General features: G+C 44.7%; 2 protein-coding genes across 3 annotated transcripts; both read right to left on the bottom strand.

Moving 5' to 3' along the window:
* Positions 1–2,888: 2,888 nt before the first annotated feature.
* On the bottom strand, positions 2,889–8,030 carry WFDC6 (WAP four-disulfide core domain 6). Its single transcript, XM_003253643.2, has 3 exons — positions 7,858–8,030; positions 6,517–6,647; positions 2,889–3,198 (listed from the first exon to the last, which is right to left on the bottom strand). The coding sequence occupies exons 1-3, from the start codon at positions 7,946–7,948 to the stop codon at positions 3,160–3,162; spliced, it is 261 nt and encodes an 86-aa protein (XP_003253691.1). The 5' UTR covers positions 7,949–8,030; the 3' UTR covers positions 2,889–3,159.
* A 2,390-nt stretch (positions 8,031–10,420) lies between these two features.
* On the bottom strand, positions 10,421–15,980 carry LOC100606932 (eppin). Of its 2 annotated transcripts, XM_003253642.3 has the most exons (4): positions 15,829–15,980; positions 14,220–14,351; positions 11,271–11,438; positions 10,421–10,726 (listed from the first exon to the last, which is right to left on the bottom strand). In XM_003253642.3, exons 1-4 carry the CDS (start codon positions 15,917–15,919, stop codon positions 10,716–10,718), a joined length of 402 nt encoding a protein of 133 aa, XP_003253690.1. In that variant the 5' UTR covers positions 15,920–15,980; the 3' UTR covers positions 10,421–10,715. The 2 variants fall into 2 exon arrangements, with proteins under 2 accessions (XP_003253690.1, XP_030681543.1); XM_030825683.1 differs by lacking the exon at positions 10,421–10,726 and having other exon boundaries at positions 11,289–11,449; positions 15,829–15,957.
* Positions 15,981–18,806: the final 2,826 nt, after the last annotated feature.

The raw sequence follows: 18,806 nt of genomic DNA, 5'->3' as shown, positions 1-18,806 counted from the left end.
CAATCTGCTTGGTGGTTCTTTTATAGGGTCTTTCCCATGGTTGCAGTCAGATGTCTGCTGGGGCTGCAGCCATCTGAAGGCTCTATTGGGTTGGGCAGCTCATTCACATGGCTGGAATTGATGCTGGCTATCAGTCAGAGCTTATCTGGGCCTGTCGATCACAGCACCCACATGGGTCTCTCTAGCATGGGCCTCTCTCAGAGTAGTTGGACATCTTACATGGCAGTTTCCCACTGCCTCCAAACAAGCTACCTAAGAGGATCAAGTGGGACTTGCACTTATTCTAGCTTAGCCTTGGAGGTCACATAGCATCATTTTTGCTTTATTCTCTTGGTCAAAGCAGTCACAGAGTTTTCTCAGATTCAAAAGGAGGGGACACAGATCCCACTTCTAGGTGGAAGGCGAGTGAAAGAATTTTAGGAACTTGCTTTAAAACAGTCACACCATCCAGTGTCTTTTCCTCCTTCATCCCTTTCTTCTCCCTTCCTCTTTAACTCTTCTCTGCTTTCCTCCATCTCCCCCTTTCATGCCTCTCTCTAGCTATTTTCAATTTTGGAGTTTCTGCACCATACTATGGAACTGTCTCCTTTACTACAACTCCAGAAAACAAATCCATGAGCCCTTTCAGAGATGGACTTACCATGAGGTTGATGGAGCCAAGCCTCAGGGTCCTTGCTTGAGCGAGCCTCTTTTTTTTTTTTTTTTTTTGAGACGGAGTCTCGCTTTGTCGCCCAGGCTGGAGTGCAGTGGCACAATCTCGGCTCACTGCAAGCTCCGCCTCCCGGGTTCACGCCATTCTCCTGCCTCAGCCTCTCCGAGTAGCTGGGACTACAGGCGCCCGCCACCACGCCCGGCTAATTTTTTTTTGTATTTTTAGTAGAGATGGGGTTTCACTGTGGTCTCGATCTCCTGACCTCGTGATCCGCCCGCCTCGGCCTCCCAAAGTGCTGGGATTACAAGCGTGAGCCACCGCGCCCGGCCGAGCGAGCCCCTTTTAAGATTCTGGGAGTGCTTCTAGCTATATGTTTACATGGTCAGATGACTTGTAATATCTGCAAAAGTAAGATATTCTAACCATAATCAGCCAATCTACCTTCCCTTTCCACTCTGACCTTTCCCTCTGTCACACTTCTTCTGGGTCAGGTGGTATTGGGGCAACTGCCAGCATTTTAGGCATGCAAATTAAAAGGAAGTTGAGTTGGGGATATATTTATTTTGGAGTTAGTAGAATATATTTAGGTCATTTGCTGTCATTTCTATGTGTAGGAAGTTGCTGCTAGCTGTCCTGGTGGAGGAGCAGCTGCAAATAATACTCCTGTTGTCTACTGGGCCGATTCCCTTGACTTTATGACACTAAGTCATGGGACTAGAGGTTGTACTGTAAAATGAATGCTCTTAGCCCAAGAAGGTTGCAGGTGGTAGAGGAGAAACAAGTTTTGAAATGTATGGAGCCAGGAAAACAAGCCTGTGTAGCATTCTTTCAAATATCAGATACATCAATTTTTTTTTTTCTTTTTGAGATGGAGTCTCACTCCACCGCCCAGGCTGGAGTGCAATGGCGCAAACTTGGCTCACTGCAACCTCCACCTCCTGGATTCAAGCAATTCACCTGCCTCAGCCTCCTGAGTAGCTGGGGCTACAAGTGCACACCACCATACCTGGCTAATTTCTTGTATTTTTAGTAGAGATGGGGTTTCACCATGTTAGCCAGTCTGGTCTTGAACTCTTGACAACAGGTGATCCGCCCACCTCGGCCTCCCAAAGTGCTGGCATTACAGGCATGAACCACTGAGTCTGGCCAGATACATCACATTTTAATTAGAAAAAAAAATCAGCTCTTATGGAAGCCTGTTCAGAAGTTCTTTTCTAGTAAGCATATACTTAATAATTCAATATGTACAATTTTAAATGTACCATGTATTTTTTCTTTTTTTAATAGAATCGTACAAAAGATAATTTATTAAAATTCCTGTGTTTCTAGGACACGAACCTGTAATAGAACTGCAGACATCAAGCATGGCTTCAAGCATTCAGGTACATGTTTTATCCAATTCACCTATAATAAAAATTAAAATATCATATTTCGATCCCCATGTTAAATAAAAGACTTAGTTATCTTTCCATTCTCTCCACAGAAATACTGCTTTACAGAATTGAGGTCATAAATGTAAACAATGAATTATTAATTTATATGGGTTTTGTGCAATTTTTAGTGTTTGTCAGCCTTTAAAAATTTGCAGTTGGCTGCAATTTCCCTCCTCATTTGAAATAATATTCTCTTTTGTACTCATTTGTGCTTGGTTTCTTTCTTCTTCTTTTTTTTTTTTTTGAGATGGAGTGTTGTTCTTATTGCCCAGGCTGGAGCGCAATGGTGCAATCTCGGCTCACTGCAACTTTTGCCTCCTGGGTTCAAACAATTCTCCTGCCTCAGCCTCCAGAGTAGCTGGGAATACAGGCATGCGCCACCACGCCCGGCTAATTTTGTATTTTTAGTAAAGATGGGATTTCTCCATGTTGGTCAGGCTGGTCTTGAACTCCCGACCTCAGGTGATCCGCCTGCCTCGGCCTCCCAAAGTGCTGGGATTACAGGCGTGAGCCACCGTGCCCAGCCTCTGCTTGGTTTCTAAAGGAGCTCCTCATTTATCAGGTTTAGACCATACAAAATCTGGATCTGCACTGGCTCCATTCTTCAGCATCTTAACGACAATTTTACTAAAGTAACAATGTCACTAGCATTCTCAATTTGCAGGATTTTCATACTCTCTCCCTTTTTTGGTGTCACCAGAAAATGCAATGGCTTCTTGTTCTCTGAAAATTGCACATAGAGAGATGTGAGTATATGTCAATATCAGCATATTGCAGGTGTGAATTATTCAGCCTCAGAGAGATCGGACCCCACAGAGCACCTTATTAAGGCAACTGAAGCCTTTATACAAATAAATGGGGGTCTGAAAGTTGAAGACATAGAGTTTCATACTGAGTAAGTGGTCAAGGGGAAGAGCATTGTGTTTGAAGAGATGCTACGCTGGAAGAAAGGGTGTAAGCAATTCCTGGGGTTCAGTTTCTGGAACAGCCAAGGTTTGGCCCATGGAAGCTAATTTGGAGCATCAATCAGGCACACGTGGAGAGAGGCCTGGATTATGTGCCAAATCCTGGAGGTTATTCAAGCTCCTCCTTATGGTATAAAGTAAGGCTAACCTGTGAAGTAGAAGAATAAAGTGTGAGATGCTTGGACCCTGACCACATTAGGAACCAAATCTTTCACCTAATGGGAAAAAGAAGATGGGATCATTTTTACATCTTTGGACAGGAACGGAATGAAGGTGAGTTTGGGGGCTCCTAGAATGATCATGGGTTCCGACTTGTCCAGTAGAGTCCCAGTTTATGCCTGTTGTCCTAGTGTAATAATTAATGGCACCTCACCTTGAGACACTTTCAAAAGTGATTTGGTTCGGCCAATAAAGTATGTGGCTGCCCTGGTTAGAAATAACCTTTAAAAGGAAGAGAAGTAGCAACAAGGTTTAGTGAGAAGTAAAGGACTATAATGATTGGCTGATGAATGGTGCCCAGGGCTGGGCTGGGTTTACTGGGCTTCTGTCTGACCTGGTCTGGGATACTCCACCACTTCCGTTTTCTCTCTACACCCACTACTCACCTCATACTTGCAAATATCCCTTTGACTAATCCCTCCCTTCCCACCCTCTTTCCCAAAATATTCTTCTACTTATACTTCTGCATTGGAGCTGGTTTTGTCATCCCCAGGCCCACCCAGGTCTTGGAATAGACCAGCCAACACCCAGACCTCCCAGTGTGGCCTTGGTGAGCACAGGAGACTGGGACCTCTGGGACTTACGGTATTTTTTGCAGGTGACCACACAGATAGCTTCAGTTTGGAAGTTGTTATTGTTCCCCTGGCAACCGCCATAGATGAATTTGGAGCAGATCTTAGTTTTTTTTATTGTACCACCAGCGTGGTATGGAAGCCAGGCAGGGGCCAGCCTCCTGTGGCATACTGCATATATCTGCAGGGAGATCGCAGAACAGAGCTGTTTGGGTGCCTGTCTCCCTGGAGAATGTCCATCTCTCCCTTTCTCTGGCCACCGTTCTCTTTGTCTCCACTGAGAAGCAAATTTGGCTCAGGGCTCTGCTCCCAATTCAGTGTAAACCTTGACAACTCATTTTACCTCTCTGGTCCTTGACTTCCTCATCTGTAAGATGAGAACACAAAATCCCAACCTGCTCGCCTAACAGGGCTGTTGGAAGGAGCAGCTGTGACATCACATGGCTTCTTTTTCCTTGGCTCCCCAACATCTGAACACTAAATCTGGCTGATTTTGCCTCCTAAATAGCTCTCCTTTATTTCCTTTCTGCTGCTTTCTTAATTCAAGCATCATTATCTTTTGCAAGGACTTCAGTGAAAGGCCACCAGCTGATCTCCAAGACTTCTCCAATCTGCTCAACATTGGTTTCCAGAATAGCCGATCTGCTGGGCACAGGATAAAGTTCTACCAAACCCAGAGGGACTTCAGAATCCATTTTCTCCTCCTCCTCTCCAGCTTTATTTCTTATGCTGCCCCAACACCCAACTTCCCAAACTTATGCTCTAAAAGTAGCACTTTCTTACACACCCCATGCCTTTGCACATGCCTGACACATCCAGCCCCCTCTTGCTAAGTGAACTCTTGTTCATTCTTTAAAACCCTTTCCGGACATCGACTCTTTTATGCAGTCTTTCCTGGATTCATTCTTTACTTCTTGCTTTTCTTCATTGCTTCTCAATCTTGCACACACATTTATCATTTCCGTTTACTTTCTTGTTCATATTTTCTGATTCCTCCATGAGAATGTGAGGTTTTTGAGAGGGGATTCCATCTTATGCCATCTTGATACAGCAGTTTCTAGCAGATAATTTGGCATAGAGCAGATGCTTCAGGAGTATTCACAGAAAAAAACCCCAAAACTCAAATCTACCCTGATCTTAAGCATTTATTGAGCAATTATTTTGCCCATAGTGCTATAAGGTACAAATAGAGTTCTTTAGAACCTCATAGTCTGAAGCACACAAACCAACAATTATAGCATTGATTAGTGTCAGGCACTATTCTTAGTAGTTGACATCTATTAACATTTAATCTTGTAAAGTAGGTCCTCTCATTGTTCTCATTGTGCAGATGAGGAAACTAAGGTTTAGAGAGGCTAAATAACTTTCCTGAGGCCACACAGATGGTAAGGGATTTGAACATAAGTTAGTCCATTGCTGTTAGGATCAAGACCAGATCCCTTATCAGCTTTCCTTCCCCCATCTAGCCCAGCTTCATCTTTCTCTCTTTTTAAAATTTGTTACTTGTTTATTTATCAAGAGAAACTATTTCTCAGCCCACATATTCATGCTTCATGGTTCAGGAACACAAGTCAGTGACAAACTTTAACCCAAAGAAATTCTTTCAATTCCAAAATCACTTTGCACTCCGAAAGATACCAGCCTTCCTCATCTCCTGAAAATCTGTTATAGAATTACAATTTCTGTAGAAATCTGTGTATGCCTTATTTCTTGGTTCAGCAACAGCGAACCTATAGAGAGATGCAATCCATAGGGATGCAGCAAATGCTTGAACAATATGAAACCACAGATGCCTGGCTGGAAGGCCACACATTGGAGGTTTTGTCAAAGCACTGAAAACCTAGTTATTGTCTTGAAAGGTATGTCAACCTAAAGTAACAAGATTCAGAAAATACGATTAAGTAGGGCGTTTATTTGAGCCCAAAACTTGAGGATGGCCACTTGGGAGTACAGATTCAAGTTGCCCTGAATATACACTACCAGTTTCCTCTTTCTTGTCTCTTGCTCACTCTCTGCTTTCCAGCCTTTCTAGGTCTGAACATCCTGCCTCTTGCCACAGAGCCTTTGCACATGCTATTACCTGTGCCTGAAAGGTTATTTCTTCCCATTTTTGGTCTAAGTACTCATCTTTCAGATCTTAAATCATGGATCTCTTTCCCAGAAAAACCTTTTCTGACCTTCCTGGCCACAATGAGCAAGTGGAACCCATCATGGGTGTCAAGGGCACCAATCAGTATTTGTTGAATGAATAGAATGAATGAATAGTCCTTTAGAATGAATGAATAGTCTTTGATGATCTTCTTTAGAGCTCAATAATATGGGCAGAGAAGAAAGAGTGTAGGCAGTCTAAGGTGGTGACTATTTGGCATCTCAAGAATCACTGAAGAGTAGCCAAGGGACCATGTGGTCCAATATCAACACCTGTCTTATGGAAAGGGAAACTGAGGCCCGGAAAGGAAAATTACATTGTTCACATCACTTAGCAAAATAGAGGAAGAAATGAAATAAAATCCATGTCTCCCAAGTCCAGGACTGGCAGATTTGTGTCAAGTAGAAGATGTACCTATACTCTTGGTCAGAGACCAGCCATCCGTGAACCAGGAGACAGAGTTAGTGCAGTGCAGGTGGAGATAGGAGGTGAGGGCACTGGATAATTTAGGAAGCATCTGAGTTACCTTTCTGAGGTCTAAACATTTCTTTCCACGGCTGAACAGGCAGCACTTCATGTTTTCTGGGCAATCTCTGGGTTTGGTACACTGGTCTATTTCTTCCACTTTGCATTCCACTTTGATTTTGGGACGCGGCTCTAAGGGAGGGAAAGATATATTCCCTCGAGGCCTTCAATGAGCCAGTGCTTCCCCTCCCTGAGCCCAGGGCACCCCTGCAGAGTTAGAGAACCTTGTTTCCACTTCACCTGTCCCCAGAAGGTAGTGGCCCTCAGGGGGCTCAGGAATTTCACAACACTGCCCACATCCCCAACCCCATAACAACTCACCATCAGATCCCTAAACCAACCTCTACCCCCTACCCACACCATCTATGAGATTCCTGAGGGAAAGATGCATTCCTCTAAGACTATTCTGGTCACTCAGCCTTGTGGTGCTTGGTGCGAGGCGTTGTGGCTCTTGATGATTGAGATCAACATTTCTGGCATCAGATAGCTGGGCTTTTGAATTCTGTGTGACCCTTGGTGTGCCGGCACTCTCTCTGAGCTTTGATTTCCTCATTTGCCCATAGGGTTGCATGAAGACTAACACAACAGAGTTTGACAAGCCATCCTTAAACTGCCTGGGGCAACATAACGTAACAATGAGTAATATGGATGAAGCACTTACTGTGAGCTGCCTTTTCTCCTTAATCTTCTTTACAAATCTATGGGTAAGTACTCTTAATATTCACATTTTGTAAACAGAAGAATTGGAAGCATAAGGAGGTTCTATGAATTTGCCCAAGGTCACACAGCTACTCAGGGGTGGAGCCAGGATTTGAACCTACAATGTGTGGCTCCTGAGTGCTCACTTTCAACCACTAATTTTCAGTGCTCAGTACAATTAGCTGCTAATTGTGAGTCTTCACATTTCAGCATTCCAAGGGACTTCTGGAGACCATTCTTTACCCCAAAGGCTAGGGTCCTCTGTGGATATGGCTGTGGGGGCTGCAATGAGAACATTTGGAAGCTGACACAGGTGGTGTTGTGGGGAGCGGCCTGCATTTCTTATGGGAAACTTCCTTGGGCTTACTACTCCTTCTTAGTTCATTTCATGAGCTCTAGATCCAGGCACCTACAGGAAGAACTCTTTGGAATGGCAGCAAGGAGTCAGTTGCCACAGATTCAGATGCCTGTATTCTCCAAGGGAGTCTCTTACCAAGAGACTCCAAATAGCTCCCCACTTTCCCACCTGGAATTCCAGGCAGAGGTGGAGAAAAGAATTTCTCAACTGCAAAATTATTCTTTGTTCCTTCCTCCCCACTGAGTTTCCTTTCTCCATTGCAAAGACAGAGTTCCCAATACTTACTGCCAAAGATGCCTTCAGCGTGCCCAGGTTCCTGCACGTCCCCCAGAAGGATGAATGGTACCAGGATTGGCAGAAGTCCTGAGAGTCCCATTTTAGGAAGTACTGGCCTGGTTGATGGCACCAAAACTAAGAACTGCTGCTTAGCAGCTCCTACCTCTGCACTTTGCCTGCCCCGGTGTAGCCCAGCATGGCAAGAGACAGCCCTGGAGACAAGCCAGCCAGACTCCCCCCGTCAGGAACACCAGATCCCTGAGGCCATCAGTGGGACTACCTGGTACCTACCCTGGAGGATAGGCAGCTCCTAATCCTCAGCAATCTGAGGCTTTCTGGTCTACCAGGGAAAGAGGGCACATCTTGTCTTGGGCTTTCCAGGCTCCCTTAGCAGAAGGGGAGGTTTAACTCCAGAGGCTTCCATTTCCCCGGGGGGAGTTTGGAGGTTAAGAGTATGCTAGCTCTCTTCCTTCTTTTTAATTTCACTCTTCTCCTGACATGTCTATTCTTACATTTTATTTTTCTCACTCTGTTTCTTCTCTTTTCTGTGCCTCTGTATGTCTTTTACTCTGTGCCTGTCTTTTTCTCCTTTTCAGGGAGTCTCTGTCTGTCTGAGTCTCTTTCTCCCCGCTCTTCACTTCCCTCTGTCTTCTTTTGTATTTAAAGATCAGTTACATGTATCCTTTAAGTTGATTGATTTTGCATGAATCAATAACTTCTTTCATTACTTTGGGACTTCTCCAACTCTGTTATCTGTTTGTCCCTGTTGTCACAGCTACAGCATTGGATTAAAAGTCACACCCTGAAGCATTAAGGCTTGAGCATCTGTACCAAGTTTTATATCCTTGGTATAAGCCTGAAGGAGGTGAGGAGCTAGTTCCCTGGGCATCAATCCCCTATGGCAAAGAACTGCGGGTAATGGAAGCACTTCTGCAGGGTGGCAGCAGGATGTGTGTGCAGCAAGGCATGTCATCAGTGGTGAGTGAGAAGTTCATTCCTTTTAATGGCTGAATAATAGCCAAGGCACATTCACAGCCTCCTACCTCTAGCATCGGTCCCTACTTTTCTGTTGTGGGTTTTCTCTGGCCCCCAGGGAGCTTGTGTAGCTTGCATGCGTAATGGTCTGAAAGAGCGAGGGATTTAGTATCCCTGACATCCAGTGGGCATTGGGAATCAGTGGACAAATAGCTTAGCTTCCCCATCACTGGAGACAGATTAAGAAAATTTGTGGTCTGATATCCAGAATCTACAAGGAACTTAAACAAATTTACAAGAAAAAAACAAACAACCCCATTGAAAAGTGGGCAAAGGACATGAACAGACACTTCTCAAAAGAAGACATTTATGCGGCCAACAAACATATGAAAAAAAGCTCAACATCACTGATCATCAGAGAAACGCAAATCAAAACCACAATGAGATACTGTCTCATGCCAGTCAGAATGGTGATTATTAAAAAGTCAAGAAACAACAGATGCTGGTAAAGCTGAGGAGAAACACGAATGCTTTTACACTGTTGGTGGGAATGTAAATTAGTTCAACCATTGTGGAAGACAGTGTGCCAAAATCTGAAAGATCTAGAACCAGAAATACCATTTGACCAAGCAATCCCATGGGTATACACTCAAAGGACTATAAATCATTCTTTTATGAAGATACATGCATGCGTATGTTCACTGCAGCACTATTTACAATAGCGAAAACATGGGATCAACGTAAATGTCCATCAATGATGAGCTGGATAAAGAAAATATGGTACATATATACCATGGAATACTATGCAGCCATAAAAAGAAATGAGATCACATCCTTTGCAGGGACACGGATGAAGCTGGAAGCCATTATCCTCAGCGAAGTAACACAGGAACAAAAGTAAATACTGCATGTTCTCACTTGTAAGTGGGAGATGAACAATGAGAACACATGGACATCAGGAGGGGAACAACACACACTGTGGTCTGTTGAGGGGGCAGGGGGAGGGAAAGCATCAGGATAAATAGCTAATGCATGTGGGGCTTAATACCCCGGTGATGGGTTGATGGGTGCAGCAAACCACCATGGCACAGGCTTACCTATGTAACAAAGCTGCAGGTCCTGCACATGTATCCTGGAACTTAAAATAAAATAAAATATTTTTAAAAAGAAAATTTGTAAGCCTGTTTTACGTGATTGTTTAAAAGGTCCCCAATAGGATTGAACCACAGTAGTAACCAGCTCATAATAGACTCCTCTCTTCCCTTCTCTTCCGTGAATTACTCATTCCACTCCCCATCTTGTATGTCTTCGGAGATCTCGCAAACAAACTACCTGCACCCATGCCCTTTTCCCAGGGTTAGTTTCTAGAGGATCCAAACTAAGGCACTGTTCTTGGGCCCTTGCCTAAAAAGGGTTTTACAGTGTTTTGTAGAAACAGAGGAAGATAACAATAACAATATCCCTGGAGCTCTCAACTCTCAAAGTTCTGATTGTCTTCACTCCCTTGAATGATGTCACCAGAAGCCTCAATGATCCCTTACTCTGCAAAGTGTAATGTGCCAAAAAGATGTCAATTGCTCAGCCTCAGAGGCATGGGACTACATCAAGTACTTTATTGGAAAAAATTGTGACACAGGTATAAACTGGGAGCTCTAGAAGTTGGAGATAAAGGCGACATAACGATGAAATCAAAACGGAAGGATATTGTGCATCAAAAGAGCCAAAGATGGAGGAAGAGGAGGTAGATGCAAGGGTTCTGTTTTGGGAAGGGCTAAGATCTTGGAATGCTGAGAGTGAAACTGGAAGCCAATCTGGAGCATCAATCAGGGACACGAACAGTCCTCAGAGCATGAGCCACATTCTGGTGGCTCTTCCAGCACATCCTTATCCAATCAGGGAAAGCCTGTAGAGAACGTAGGACAGAAAGAGCTGAGCATCTTGGGTTCAGCTTATCTTTGGAGCTTGAAGTTATGTTTATACATCTTTGCACAGAAAGACACTAAAAAGAAGTGGGTTTGCTGTGGGGAGCTCTCCATCTCCTTCAAGGAAAAACGAATAGGAGTGAATCACTGCCAAAGAGTTGTGTTGAGACATTGATGGCTTGGAAGGGTTGGTTGGTCAACGTGTCTAGGTTTAGCGTCCTGTGCCTCTTCTACAATTTATCTCTGAGATTTCACCACTTCTACACCCTTCCTCCACCCCTCCTAACTCCCCTCATACTTGCCAGCATTGATTACTTCTACATCCCTTCTCATCCTCAGTTCCTCATACTCAGAAAGTAACTTTGTCTAGCCTTTTGCCAGGTGCATTCTTACCTCCTGATCGGAGCTGGTTCTGTCAGCACCAGGTCTGCCAAAGATGTAGCTGTCCTGGAATGGACTAGCCAACACCCAGACCTCCCAGCATGGGACTGGAGAAGATGAAAGACCGGGGCCCCTAGGACTCACGTTTATTCTTGCAGGTGTTCAGGCAGTTGGCTTTGGATTGGAAGTTGTTATTGTTTCCCGGGCAGCCACCATAGACAAACATGGAGCAAGTATTATTTTTCTTGTCATACCACCAACGAAGAAAATAAGCCAGGCAGGGGCCAGTTTCTTTTGGCATTTCGCATACATCTGCAGAGAGACTCCGGAGTTGAAAACTCAGTGTGCCCACTCCAGAAATAAACAGTTGTTATTATTCTCCCTGGCAACTACTATAGATGAAACCGGAATAGGCTCCTTTTCCCTTATCACATGGCAGGAGCACAGCTCCATTGACATATTGCATACATTTGCAAGGAGACCCCAGAGTGGGCATCTGCATCCCTGGAGATAGGGTTGTTGCAGGTGTAATTAGCTAAAATGAGGTCAGACCAAAATAGGGTGGACCCCTATACCAATATGACTGGTGTCCTTATACAAACAGGTTAATTTGGACAGAGCATACACACTGAGAGAACACCATATGAATGTGAAGGCAGAGATTGGGGTGATGTGTCTACAAGCCAAAGAACACCAAAGATTGCCAGCAAAGCACTAGAAGCCAGGGGAGAGGAATGGAACATGCTTCTTCCCCATAACCCTGACAAGGAACCAACCGTGCTGACACCTTGATCTCAGACTTCTAGCCTGAGGAACTGTGAGACAATACATTTCTGTTGTTTAAGACTCCCAGTCAGTGGTACTTTGTTATAGCAACTCTACCAATCAAATGCAGGTCCCAACTAAATTATGCTTACACAGTTCCATTTGGGTAAATCTCCACTGCTAAACAATTAGGTCCTGTTGATTTTTACCTCCTAATAGCTCACCTCTCTGCCAGTCTCTTTAATATAAGCCTCAGTGTCTCATGCTTGGACTGTTGACATAACCTCAGATTGATCCCTCTGCCTCCAGTCCTGGCCCCTCCAATCAATCCTTCATGCTTCCCACCAGAGAGAAGGATCTGATGGATCTGAGAGCCAGGCTTATCACGTCATTCCACAGATAAGACCTACCTTCACTCTATGACAATGTCCTCCCATGATCTACAAGGCCCTTCATTGTCTGGCTCCTACTGCGATGCTGGCCTCCTCTCCTGCCACAGAACCCCTTTGAGCCACATGCTCCAGCAATATTCAACACACCGTGCTACCCCCATACCTCCATCCCTTTGCAATGCTCACAGTGACACTCTTCTTCCTTCAAAACCTTTCTCAGACATCAACTGCTGTGATGTCTCTCTTGACTCCATTCTACATTCCTCACTGCCACACCTTGCTTCAGAATCTTGTGCATTCATTTTTCATTTGTTTATAACTTCAGTTTCATCCCTGAGGCTGTGAGTTTCTAGTGAGCTGGGAGTGAATTTCTAGTGTATCTGCTTTCATCTTGGCATCCCAATTCCTAACAGGTAGCCTGGCACAGTACAGAACCTTATGGAATGTTGAGGATAAAGGAAATGTATCTTGATCTGAACTGAATAAATTATTCATTGAGCACCTATTATGTGCTCAGTGCTTCAAGGAACAGAGAAAAAGCATGATCTCTGCTATTTAGGAGCCCTTGGCCAAGAATTACAAATAAGCAAATAGGTATCAGGTGGCTACTGTGTGCCAGGCATTGCTCCAAGCACATCATGCAGATCAACTGGATCCTCAAAATAACCTTTTACACTGATCCTTTTATTATCTGAGGAAACTGACGCACAGTGAGGGAAGGTTGTTAATTTATCCAAGACAAAAATGCCGGTAAAAACTGGAGGTAAGAGTTGAACTCAGGATGTGTGAATTCAGAATCCTTACCTGCTGGCATATGAGTGACTTAGCCCCCTAACCTGCTCACTCTACTTCTCTGTCAAGTCCTGTTTACTTTGCCTCCTACATCCTACTCTTTCTTTCAAGCACGTCCTACTCTTCTTCATCCCCTCAGCCACCTCTAGTTCCGGCCACCATTTCTGTCATCTTGAAGTCCTTTAAGACACTCTTTTCCTCCTATTTTAAACTCTAGATGTAGTATGAACCTGGTCATCTGATGCCCCGCCTCGGTGGATTGCCATGGCCCTTGGGATCCAGGCAAGATTCTTTAATCTGGCCCACCATACCTGAATTGTTTGATCTCTGCCCACCCAGAATCCTTTTTCCTTGTACCATGCTCATGCTCACTCTGCGTTCTGGCCTCCCCAGGCCCCACCACTGCGCCTTTGTGCATGCTACTCCCTATGCCTGGAAAACCCATCCACCCACTTTTTGCCTAAAACATTACCCATCTTTCTCAACCCAACTCCAGATTTGCTTTCTCAGAGAAGGCAATCCCAACCTCCCTGACCACACTGAGCAGATCAAATCCTATTGTGGGTCTCAGAGGCACTCAATCAATATTTGTTGAATGAATTAAAAAAGAATCTTTGATAGTCTTTTTGCATCCCAGGGAGATAGGCATGAAACTAAGATGCAGCAGAAAGGAAAAACCCTCTGTTCTGGAGCAGTCAGGAGAGGTGTTTTGGTGCAAAATTGGATTTGTGGAGGCAGAGCGGTGGTAACTCCATAGCAAAAAAGTTAGGAAATATAAATTGCTTAATTTATCATTTGCAGCAACAATGTTGGTATATGTTAGGGCAACAATGGCCACCTGGGTGCTCAAAAAATTATGAGTGACAGGTATCCAAATAGCCAAAAGAATCTGATTCAGTGCCACTCCTTCACCAATCATTTGTTCTGGGAAACTGAGTCTAAGACATTACCTGATAGGATAAGGTCATTCCTAATGGCACACACCATATTTGGCACAGTAATCAATCTAAATCGCAGGTCTCCCAAGTCCAGCAGTTTTGCCGGAGACCAGCCCTCAGCGATCAGGGCACAAAGCCAGTCCAGGAAGGGAGAAGGTGAGGACAGGGAGAGGAGGGGTTGGTTATTCTGCGGCTCTGAGTATTACCTTGTTTGAGATCTAAACATTTTTTTCCGCAGCTGAAGACACAACACTTCTTGTTGTCTTGGCATTGTCTATCCTTTGTACACACATCCCTTTCTTTGAATCCACATTCTTCTCTGATTTTGGGACATCTCCCTAGGGAAGGAGCAGTTTTACACCCATGTGCCTTAGACAGCATAGTGTCTCCCCGCTTTGCCAGACACAAGGCGATTCTAGAGAGTCAGGGAAGTTTGCTTCCACTTTGCTCGCCCCCAGGAGTTCTTTCCCTCAGGGTGGTCTCACTCACTTCCCTACTGCCTACCCCGCCTCCTCCCCACTGACCACTCCTCCCTGTCTTCCCACCCCCCAGCTCCATCCCATCTAAGGCAGAATTTCTCAACCACCAGTGATATTTGGGCTGGATAATTCTTTGGGGGGCTGAACTGGGGATTTTAGGATGTTTAGCAGCATCCCAGGACTCTTCCCATCAGACTCCAGTAGCACCCCTGATTGTAACAATCGAAAATGTCTCCAGGCACTGCAAAGGTCCCCTGGAAGGCGAAATCGCCCCATTGTGGGCCACTGATTTAAGCTGATGCGGTCTTTTTGCCCTTGTTGAGGAATCGGTGTTTGGAAGTTCCTCTAGGTGGTAGTATTATACAGCAATTAGTATCACTTACCCCGGAGCCAGTTTAGATTTTGAATTCTGACTCTTGGTCTGAATTCTGACCCTCTCTGAACCTTGGTTTCATCATCTGTAAAATCATTTTGCCCTTACAGAGTTGTGAGAAAACAATGAGACAAAGTATATAAAGCCCTAATCAGAATAACTGATGCGCAGTCATATTATCTAACATTTGCTAAGTATTTACCATAAGCCAAGCACTCTTCTAAGCATTTTAAATGTATGATCTCATTTAATCTTTATAATCGCTCTAGGAAGGAAGTTCTATTAATATCCCCATTTTACAGATGCGGAAACTGAGGCCCACGAAATTTAAGTAACTTGCCCAAGATTACAAGGCTACCAATATTTGGACCCACTAAGTCTGATTCCAGATCCCTCTGTTGTTTTAGAAATCCCTTTTCAGAAATCCTTACTTCCTGAGTGTTCAGCAAATGGTAACAATGATCATTGTTACATTATAGTCATGGAATATTAGTGACTTAAGTTTCAAGGGACTTCTGGATGCTGTCCTTTATCTCAAAGTTAGGGATCCCCTAGGGATACGGGGACACTTTATGGGACTACATTTGAAAGAACCAGGAGTGGATAGAGATGATGCCTCAAGGAAGGGGCCTGTTTTGCTTGTGGGGTAAGGAGAAGGTCCCTTGGTTTCCCGGATTCCTGTAGCGACTCCCCTGAAAGCTAGATCCTGTGACTCTCCTCCATCTCCTTGATAAAGACCCTCCACTTCAAAGGGGCTGGAAGGGGGGATTGCCTAAGTCGGGGTTACTGCATTCCCAGAAGGGATCTTTCACAGGAGGGATCTTACAAATATCTCTCTCCTCTCCCAACCCGGGACCTGGGCTAAGATGGTGGAAAGCAACCCACATCTGAAGAGTTGTTCCCTGTTCCTTCCTCCCAGCAAACTCCCCTCTCTCTAGGGTAAGGGCTGAGGCCAATACTTACTGGGAAATAACCAATCAGTCAGACCAGGTCCCTGGACATTCGCTAAGAGGATGAATAGCACCAGGAGGCTCAAAAGTCCAGAAGATCCCATGCTGAAGACAGGCCAGCCTTTCTGGTGGTTCCAGAATTTGGAATGCTCAGCTGCTGCACCTTGGATATAAGAACTGGAGACAAGCCAGCCACCCCCTTTCTTGCTGGGAACACTAAGTTCCCAAGGTCACAAATGGGACTAACTGGCACCCACAGCTCACAGCTTGGGAGGAAGGGTCTCTTACTGAATGGATCTTGATCCTTACACCCCTAGGCTGCACTGGGCTGGGTGCTCTAGTCAATCCCAGGGAGTGGGCAAAGCGTGTCTCCCACTTTCCAGGCTACCTTCAGAGTGAATGCCACCATCTTGGGTCTTCATCTTGATAACTTGGAAAGCAGTGGAGTGTCCTCATTCTTCATTCATTTTCCATCGTACATGCACACTTACTAGCGCACCCATTCTGCTTGTCTCTGACAATGTGTCTCTGTCGGTCTCTTGGTATCTCATTGTTTATCTGTGCCTCTCTCTGCCTAAGTCCAACTGTTTCTCTTTCCCCATGGTCTCTGTGTTCCTTTCTCCCTCTCCCACAGTTTCCTCCCATCCTTCTGTCTTTTATTTCATCTTTGGTTCACTCATATTCATTGACTAAGGCCAAAGAATACAGATTTGCCACAGAGCAGGGTGTAGGGGAGGAATCAGGCTGATAGCAGAGTCTTCAGAGAATGTTTCTCAAAGTTTTGTTGCTCTGAGAGCAAGAGAGGATATCAGAGCTTAGAGGGAGCCTTTATCATCAATGCAAGCTCCTTGATGTCTAAGGAACTGCAAAGTGAAGGGACTTGCCTGGGAGACTACAGTGGAATAAAGTTCAGCAACACAGCAGACTTTGGGGATTCTAACTGGGCTAGTAGAGGAGCTGTGGGAAAGAGGTGCTGGGGAATTTGGACAGCTTTCCTTTCCTACAGCCAAGGAATCTACACCAGCCACTCAACCAGTCCTGGGAAGAAGAGAGACACTCTTTACAGAGTAAATGTTATCCCGAGGGCTCCCCTTTTCTTCTCTAACTAGGTGTTACCCTTTTGGGCCAAGTTTGTTCTCCAGATTTTCCTACATGACAGACAGAGGCCAGAAAAAGACAGCCTTATCATCAGAGAGTGACTATATAGTCACAAAATTTAGGATCACAGACAGAGCCCCTATAAGAATCCCATCCCACCAACTTGACAATCTCAAAGAGACTACCGAATTGAATTTTCTTTTCTTTTCCTTTCTTTTCCTTTGTCTTTTCTTGTCTTGTCTTGTCTTTTCTTTTCTCTTCTCTTCTCCTTTCCTTTCCTTTCTTTTCTTCTTTTCTTTTTTTTAAAGACATTCTTGCTCTGTCATCCAGGCTGGAGTGCAGTGGCACAATCTCGGCTCACTGCAACCTCCACCTTCCTGGTTCAAGCAATTCGTGCCTCAGCTTCCCAAGTAGCTGGGATTATAGGCATGCACCACCATGCACGGCTAATTTTTGTATTTTTAGTAGAGATGAGGTATCGCCCTTGGCCAGGCTGGTCTCCACCTCCTGGCCTCAAGCAATTTGCCCGCCTAAGCCTCCCAAAGTGTTGGGATTACAGGCATGAACCACCGTGCCTGGCTAGAATTTCTAATGAATAAGATGTCCTAAGCAGTGCTGTTTCACTCATTTTATTTCCCATATTCTCACAAACTCAGCCCAGGAGAGAGTGAAAACTGGAATATCTAAGTGGAAGGGCTCTGAGGGACTGTCAAGCCTTTTTCTCATTTTATAGATGGGAATCACAAGGCCCAGAGAAGTGAGGATGCTGACTAAATGTCACCCAGCAAGTGAGTGTCAGAAATAAGATTATGAGGGAGCTGAGCATACAAGTTCTTGCCAGAGGATACCAGGGCATGTTTTGATGTTGGTGTGGATATAATAGTTTCTTGTAGAGTTGAAGGTAGAGAGGAAGGGTGAGTCTAAAGGAATGAAGTAATATCTTTAGTGGAGACAGAGGCTGAACACCCACAAAGTCAAAGTCAGTAAATTTCTTTCTTTTCTTTTTTTTCGTTTTTTTTTTTTTTTGTGTGTGTGTGTTTTTGAGATGGGGTCTCACTGTGTCGCCCAGGCTGGAGTGCAGTGGCTCAATCTTGGCTCACCAAAGTCAGTAAATTTCTAAATGGTACCCAGGATCCCCAATTAAGGCTGGATTTTTTTCATAAATTTTAGTGAAAATAAATTAACTATCTTTATGGTTATTTCATTCCATTCTGTCTTGCCTAATTTTCAGGCCCATCCAAGCATCTCAGTTTCCAAGCAGGTGAAATAAAATTTATGTCTTTGGGACTTGGGATGAATCATGGTTTTGGCCCCTTCTCTCCAGTAATTTCTTGGAGAAGGCTGGGTAAGGACCCATCTGGGGTTTTGCCTCTCCTTTCTTCATCCTTTCTCACTGAGGGGCATGGTGCCCTACCTCTGCCTCCAGGCCAATTCTCTCCCAGGAACAATCCTGTGCTCAGAACAGGGGACTCCAATGAGAACCAACAAGACCAACCTCTACCTGGCACCTCCTGCTTTTTCATTAGCCCAAGATCTGTCACATGGACTGATTCTCTGTCGCTGGCTTCCTGTGTTGTTCCCTCTGCCTCTGACTCTATTGCTAAGTTACATGTTTGCTCCCCTAAGTAAGCTCTGAACTCCATTAAACAGGTCTGTGTCTAGAACGCAGTGCTTAAAACTGAATAGGCCCCAAATAAACACTGGGTACGTCTTGTTGGATGAGCAAGGTAGGTGAGGGGGATTGGTAGGTGTGTGAATAGGTAGGTAGCTATGTGGATGGATGGGTGGCTGGTAGAGTGATAAGTGGGAAGATGGTTGAGCAGGGAGAGGGATTAGTGAGGAAAGCATGGATATTTGGGTACATGAATGCATGGATTATGGACGGGTGGATGA

The sequence above is a fragment of the Nomascus leucogenys genome, chromosome 13 (assembly GCF_006542625.1).
Source record: "Nomascus leucogenys isolate Asia chromosome 13, Asia_NLE_v1, whole genome shotgun sequence".
NCBI classification, from domain to species: Eukaryota; Metazoa; Chordata; class Mammalia; order Primates; family Hylobatidae; genus Nomascus; species Nomascus leucogenys.
The sequence above is the reverse complement of the archived record's forward strand: the minus strand, read 5'-3'. Positions and strand labels throughout refer to the sequence as shown.

Bases quoted from the DNA above. Each gene is read 5' to 3' on its own strand.
- LOC100606932 (XM_003253642.3), bottom strand. From the start codon at position 15,919: ATGGGATCTTCTGGACTTTTGAGCCTCCTGGTGCTATTCATCCTCTTA. The intron at 14,352-15,828 runs GTAAGTATTGGC...CTCCTTCCCTAG, and splicing joins GACTGATTGGTTATTTCCCA to GGAGATGTCCCAAAATCAGA. The intron at 11,439-14,219 runs GTAATACTCAGA...GTCTCTCTGCAG, and splicing joins ATGTTTAGATCTCAAACAAG to ATGTATGCGAAATGCCAAAA.
- WFDC6 (XM_003253643.2), bottom strand. From the start codon at position 7,948: ATGGGACTCTCAGGACTTCTGCCAATCCTGGTACCATTCATCCTTCTG. The intron at 6,648-7,857 runs GTAAGTATTGGG...TCCCTCCCTTAG, and splicing joins CGCTGAAGGCATCTTTGGCA to AGCCGCGTCCCAAAATCAAA. The intron at 3,199-6,516 runs GTAACTCAGATG...TCTACTTCACAG, and splicing joins AATGTTTAGACCTCAGAAAG to GTTAGCCTTACTTTATACCA.